General features: G+C 57.1%; 1 protein-coding gene across 1 annotated transcript in view; it reads right to left on the bottom strand.

Moving 5' to 3' along the window:
• Positions 1-7,148: 7,148 nt before the first annotated feature.
• Eef1a2 (eukaryotic translation elongation factor 1 alpha 2) overlaps positions 7,149-7,285 on the bottom strand; it is a 9,169-nt gene continuing 9,032 nt past the window's right edge. The window contains exon 9 of the mRNA XM_023704299.1: positions 7,149-7,274. Coding sequence (XP_023560067.1) covers positions 7,149-7,274 — 126 coding nt within the window. The remainder of the gene's footprint in view (positions 7,275-7,285) is intronic.

Here is a 7,285-nt window from a genome sequence, read left to right as displayed (position 1 = left end):
CTCCCCAGCCCCTGGAAAACCAGCTAATTGCATGAGGAAATAGATTTATGCTTCTCGGCTACCAAAGTCTTGACTGTCGGTAGTCAAGACACTGACTACCCTGTCTTCAGCGATAGGCAGCAAAAAGGTGGGGAGCGAAAGTGGCCCCAAGTGTCCAGAGAGGGTAGGATTCAAGCTGCAGCCTCAAGGTCCTCAGAGGAGCTCCGTGAACTGTGATGCTCTGTGACAGCCAGCACCTTTGTCCCTGCTGGTCCAATCTCATGTGTGACAACTGTGCACACCTCCTCATGCCTCTCTATTGTCCCTATTCTGTCACAAATAAAATGTGAGGAACACAGAGCCCACAGCTCTGTGGGTGTGACTAGGTCTTGCCACTAAGTTTTTGTACCCACGCTCCCCTGGGACCCTGATGCTACCCAAATATCTTAAAACTATGGCACCCTGGCCTGCGGGATCCAACCCTACACTTGCTATAAGACCACACCCACCTCTGCCCTTGGGCTACTGCCCAACCCAACTCATCCCATGCCTTGGCGGACTGTTCCCTCCATTCAGAATGCTGCTCCTTCTTGTAAGAGTGGGTATTGCCTCCTCTCAGGGAGGCCCTGGAAGTGAGTCTTTCTGAAGCACAACCTCCCTAGCCCCATCACGCTCACTTACAGGTCTGGTTCCTTGTCATAGCCTGAAGCTCTCAGCTGAAACTGCTTCAGTTGCTTGCCTTCCCCCAAAATGAGCTCAGTGAGGGGCCCAGGAAGCCCCTCTCTCCTGCCCAGCTCACCGAAGGGACCTGTTAAGGTTCGGCAGTGGGTGCACTGTCACTTAGACCTAGGCAAAGACTGTCTGCAGTCTTCAGACAGACATGCCCTGGATGACAGACCTGGGATTTGGATGGTTCTACCTGCTGGGGTGGACCCTGGGACACAGCAGGGGAGCTCAGTGGACATAGGCTCCAGTGGCCAGCTGCCTGCCCACACACAGGCTGTCAGCATCTGCACCCTGGCTGCTGGCCCAGGCTCGCTCGAGTGCCTCACTTGGCCAGATGTCCAGCAGGCTTTGGACACAGTGTTCAGCCTGGGGCAGCAGGGCCCATGAGCTGTCAGAGTTCCTGCCCCCACCTAGCCTCTTGCCCCAACAAGGTCACCAAATGCTACCCTATGGGGATGATGCAGAATGGCCATTTTCTCCAAACAGCAGATCAAGGGCACACTGGCTGGACAGCTGCAAGAGCCCTTGCCGTTGCCACTGGCTCACCCTGGCAGCCCCACCCAGCTCCATCCAGTACCAGCAAGCTCACGTCCTGCAGCCGAAGGGTGAAGTACAGCTGCAAGGCGTGGCCCCAGTGCAGGCTTCAGCACCCTCCCCAAGCTATATGACCTTGAGTGGACCAGGTGCCACTCAGCACCCACGCTGCCCTCCGCATGGTATCCCCGGGTCATTGTTGCAGGCCCAATCCAAAGTGGGGTGCAGGAAGCAAGGGCTCTAGGGGTTGGTGGCTCGTGGGGCCCTCCTGCACCGAGAAATGCAGGGCTTGGCTGCCCTTCCTTTGCTGCCGCCACACAGAGCCACAGAAAGACTCTGCTAGCCTGGAGTTGGGCCTCATCAGACAGCGGACCTGGAAGCAACTGCATCTTGCACTTCTGCCTCCAGAACTCTGAGAAATACATTTCTGCTGCTTAAGTTCTTTTGTCTAAGAATTTTCTACACAGCTGTTCAGTTGGTAGAGCGGAGCCCCAAGTCCTCCACTAACAGAGGCATAGCGCCCCCTGCGGGACCAGCCGGCAAAACAGTCCAAAGTTCCAAGACTGCGCCAGCTCCAAGGCGCTGCGGGAAGGTGCGCACCGGCATCAACCCGAGCTCCAGACCTCTCCGCACCCCTCTTCCTTGGCTTCACAAGAGGCTTTTACAAACGTCCCCATGGGTAACAGATGAAGAGAGAGTAATATGTTCATTCCTGCACCTCGGACAGGCTGAGTCCACCCTAAGGCGGGCTCTGATCCCACTTCCTGTGTCCCCTCCAGGGGTGATGTCGGGTCAGGTCAGCTGTTCTTGCCAGCAGTGGTTCCCCCACGGAACATCTGGCAATGTCTAGAGACTGGAGGATTGAACTCAGGCCCTTGCGCCCCCCAGGGAAGCGCTTACTCTACTGAGCCATCTCCCAGGCCCCTCTAGAGACATTTTTGTTGCCACACCTGAGTCACAGGTGCTAATGGCGTCTAGCAGCGGAGAGCAGAGATGCTGCTTACCATCCTTGTCTCATAAGGCCCCCCTCTGAGAGATCATCCTGCCCCGTGTCAGGAGTGCAGAGCTTAAGAAGTTTAAGTTAATGTCCCTTATTAAAATGCAAAGATAAAAAAATAAATCGCAAATGTTCGTGATATGTTGGCCATTCATATCTTAGCATTAAAAAATTAAATTTTTCCCTCCTCCATAGCTCCTGAGAACACCCAAGCTGAGGGACGGGAGTTTCCATGGACAAGGAGGCGGGAGGGGGCCAGGGCACTGGGAACAGCTCCCCACAGGCAGCCTCTGCACCATGGCCAGCCCGGCGGGGGTGGGCCTGGGCCAGCATCAGAGCCCACGAGGTGACGGGGGACCCTCAGCTTATGAATTGCTAAATTGAGGGGAAACGCCACTTTTACAGCAGAACACACTGCTTATGCTTGACCATGAGCTTAATTTACATATGTGGTTTGGGGCTACCTTTGTGCCTCAGTTTCTTTACTGGTGAAATGGGGATAGAGTCAGTAAGAACATCACAGGATCGCTATGGTAGTGGATAAGCTGAGGGAAACAGAACAGTGCCTTGCAGGAAGCAGCATTATATAAGTGTGAAGGCAAAAATAGCCCGATCAGCTCCAGCTGGTGCTCGGAGCGTCTCCTCCACACACTGTCATGCTTGGCTTCCAGATGCAGAGCACGGGCCAGAGCCCAGAGCCCGAGAAGAGCCGAGAGGGTCCCTGGTGCAGGCCAAAGGCTAGGTGGATGCGGACCACCCCCCAAGGGTGGGCCACAGAGAGAAGCCAGTCCAACCCAGTGCCCATCCAGGAAGGCTGGGGAAGCGCACATCCACCCCTCCCCAGTCCTGGGTCGGCAGGGAAGTGGTACAGCCTCCTTGTGACCCAAGGGCTGTTGCTCCTTGGCCCACCGCCTCCTGGGCATCGTGTGGCCACTCCTGTGCCGCTCAGGGTTTCCCACCCACTCCTCATCCGCAGTGCTCTGGCGTGGCCTGCATCACCTGTGTGCTGGTGAACCTCATGGGGTGGGGGGCAGGAGGAGGAGGAGGGGCTGCTCCTCTGCTCCAGCCAGGGCAGGGAGGGTGTTCTTCTTTCCTCCTCACCTGCTCTGGGACTAGACTGGACAAATAGGGCTCCACCCTCCCTCGCCTCTCTATCTCTGTGCCTCCGGCCCCTGCCCTGGGACGCCTGGCCCTGGGCCAGGGTTCAAGCCTGGATGCTGGTTTGATGAAGCTGAACTCCAGCTGCAGCAATCATCCCAAAGTCCACATCTGAATGGTGCTTGCCTCACCATGCAAAGGCCCTGTTCCGCCTCCTCCCGGAAGTGAGGAACCAGGAATAGCAGGCAAAGCTGGCAAACAGCCAGTGCTTCATGGCCCTCAGCCCTTGGGTTCCTGGTAGCTGTCTCACAGGAGGACTCCCCTCCTCTAATAGGCCCAGCTGGTCCTGTCCTCACCCCCTGATGGCTTCTCCCTGTCCCACTGGTCACCTCCCAGGTGACTCAGCTGGGACTCTAGGCAGCAGGCAGCAGCCCAGGTACATGTAGACACATAGGTGTCCTGCAGTAGCCACATGTGCATGCACACAGGTGCACACAGACGCTGCTTCCGTGGCCAAGGGCTCTGGGACACGCTGCCAAGTTCTCTGAGCCCCACGCAGCCCTCTGCAGCTCTGCACAGCTCCGCAGCAGAACCACAAGCTGCAGGCGCACACACCTACCCTGTGCGCTCTCATCCACACACCCACAGCCCCACCCAGACACAGGGAGTCACCCTCAAGGCCATCGTTTCTGGTTCCAGAGCTTCATCTGCCTCAGGCTCAGCTCCTTGGAGGAGCCCAGAAGCCACTCAGACTCAGCACTGTTGCACTAGGGATTCCAGCCCTGATGTTCCCTCCTGCCTAGGTGATGGGGTGTCAAGACCCTGGGAGACCCAGCAGGAGACAGACTGGGCTTGGCCAGCTCAGCAAGGTTCTTCATGAATTTCTTAGCGGTTTCCATAGCGCAGACTGAAGCTGCCAGTTGGTGTCCTGGTGGACCGTGCTTCATTCACTCTTGCAGCACAGTGAGTCCCTCTGCCCCAAAATCCCACCCTATGCCCTAACTTCAGGACTGTCACTGGAGCCTCCGCTCTCTTGGAACTGCAGGGCCAACTCCCTGAGTCCGGGGTCCTTCTCCAGCAACCCAACTGCCCTGGCCCTGACACTGTAGTTCCACCCATGCCAGGTCATAAGGCAGTATCCAGACTGTGGTTAGCTGCCCTCGCCCTGCCACCAGCCTGCCCAGCTGCCCACATGCTTCCCTGGCTGAGGCCAGGAGCCAGGACTGGGTTTGCTCCCACCACAGTGAGGAAAGGCCAACCCCATGCCACCAGGCCTAAGGGGTGTCCTGCGTTCTCACCTCCATCTTGGTCTGGCTTAGTCAGCGGCAGAGGTGCTAGAAAATGGTCACTGTGTGGTCACTACATGTCAGTGCCACACATCGCCTGACAGGAAGCCACATCTCAACCCTGTGCTCCAGATCTGACATGTGCTCATTGCCCACCATCCCCCTGCTCCCCAGCCCACCCTGAGTTGGAGAGCTCTAGGAACTCCCTGAGAGCCAGGACTGTACCCCCAGCCCCAAGCCCCTGTTCTCCTGCCACCCTCAGAGGTGACTGTGTGCTACACACACACACACACACACACACACACACACACACACACACAGAGTCAATGCTGGGAGCTCAGAACAGGTTTCCACCTCCTCTGGTCATTGCCCCACCTGGGGACACTTACCCCCATGCTAGGCACAGGGGCTACAGTGAGCTCAGAGCCCCGAAGCAGCAGACCTAGAAACTTGAGCCTGCCAGACCCTGACTTCAGTGCCCCATTCCCAAAGGGCTGAGGCCCTGTCCAGAGAGCCCTGCTGGCATCCACATAAGCCAGGATGCCCCCTGCCAAGGAATAATGGGAATAGCAGAGCCCACACCTCTGGTCCCCAGGCACCTGGGACTCCCCAAGGCTATGTCCTTCCCTACCCCAGGAATGCACCCATCTCATGGGGGACAGTATGGCCTGGTGCAGACGACAGGCCAGGAGGATGGGCAGAAGTGGGCAATAGACTAACTTGACTGACCTGTAGCGTCTGGGTGACCAGTATTCCCAGAAACTCTGAAGGGGGAGCGGGACAACAAGGGGACTCACTGTCCCTCATGGTCTGCATGTGGAGGCTTCCTTGAACTTTACCAAGGGGCCGCTTCTCACTCGGCCTATCTCAGGCTGACAACTCTCCAGTCTGACCTGAAGTCTGGCTGGGTCAAGTGTGTAAGGTCAGCTTCCTGGAGCCACCAAGCTCCAGTGTCACACTTGCTGCTGCCACCAATGGCAGTCCAGGAAGGGACAGGACAGGGTCCACTGGGAAACAGCAACTGTCTTTGGGTAGCATCACCGATGAAATACAGGTGCCCAACCACATCAGAATTTCAGATACATGATGAATATTTTTAGTGTAAATTTGTTCCAAATAGTTTATACTAAAAACGAGTACCTCATCTGAACTTCACATTTAACAAGGCATCCTGTATGTGTATCCGGGTTAGGGGTCCTTGGAGGCCTTGTGACCTGGTCAGCCCAAACCCTTGCCCTGCGTACAGCTGGTGCAGCCGAATTCCCAAACCACATGGCTGCCTGGTTACTGGTCTTTTTTCCTGTTCTGCCTTTGTCAGGTATCTGGGGCTGGACAGAGATGCCAGCAGCCTCTCTGCGGTACCCCTGGACATCCCTCTCTCGCTGACGAACAGCCCCTCCACTGACTTCAGGGTTTCCCTTCTCAGCCACTGTACAGAGCTGCATATCCCAAGCGTGTTAGGGCCCCAACCCCTGGCACTTTGTGTGCAAGCAGGAATTTTCTAGTTGTGAGTCAAGTGAGGGTCTTAAGATGGGAGTTTCAGGGCTGGGAACCTTCGCACACAGCAAAGCGGCTTGAGAGGGGACGTGTGAGGGAATAGAGTAAGCACTCAGTAGAAAAAGCACTTGCCTGGCAAGCGCAGAGTTCTGAGTTCAATCCCCCGTACTGCAAAAAAAAAAAAAAAAAGATAGGAGTTTCAGCTGGTTAGCCAGGCAGGTCCTAAGTGTGGTGTGAGTGCCCTGTGAGGGACACGTGATACTCATGGAAGAGGAGGCCATCTGACCAGAGGCAGGGACATGCAATCTCCCACGAGCTAGGGAATGCCAGCAGCCACAGAGGCTGGAAGTGGAAGGAGTTGCTGAGCTTGAGCTGGCTTCCAGCAGCCATACTACATGTGTGGTCACCTGTTACAAAAGCCCTGGGGGACCAACACGCTGGGACCTCGTGAGCAACCTGCTGCCCTCTGCCCACTACGGAGAACGCCGCAGTCCACCATGCTGCAGGCTGGAAAACCTAGGGCTACACAGAGGCCCTGCCTCTTGGCATTTGTGCATGCAGAGCCTGTCTGCAGCAACAAGGTTGGGCACGGGTACAGGCAGTTTCCTCCTGGAACAGGGATGGGCAGACAAGGAGCAGCCCCACCCTCTCCTTGGCCTTGCTGCCGAAGCCATGTTGTCTCGACCTAGACCAATGAGGGACCCCAGTGAAGATCCCTCTGCCCACTGATTAAATCCACGGGTCTCCCAGCTTCTGAAGGAGACATTCCTGCCATCCGAGTGCTGAAGACCCCTTAAGGTGCCCCAACCTGGATGGAGGGGCGTGTGCGCAAGCCTTGAGAAGCAGCCACAGAGAGGACGCTGGCTTTCCCCCTACTCAGAGACCCCGGACCCCTCAGCCTAGTCCTGCGCTGTGACCTGCACACGCCACGGGGCAGCCTCCCCGGGTGCCTCAGGTCAGCCTGCAGGACGCCAGGACGGGACAGGGCTGCGGGCGCGGCAGCAGGCGCACACGGCTCTGGGGCGCTCAGTTTATTGGTAAAACGGGCACTGAGCGGGAGGGGCGTGGGCGCGGAAGCAGGGGGCGGGGGCGCTTTTCCTCTTGAAGAACTTCCACTGGACCTTGATGGCGAGCATCCAGTCGCTGACGTAGAGCCTCTTACAGGCGG

The sequence above is a fragment of the Octodon degus genome, unplaced genomic scaffold (genome assembly GCF_000260255.1).
Source record: "Octodon degus isolate 3935 unplaced genomic scaffold, OctDeg1.0 scaffold00194, whole genome shotgun sequence".
Lineage (NCBI taxonomy): Eukaryota > Metazoa > Chordata > Mammalia > Rodentia > Octodontidae > Octodon > Octodon degus.
This window is presented reverse-complemented; position numbering and strand designations above follow the sequence as displayed.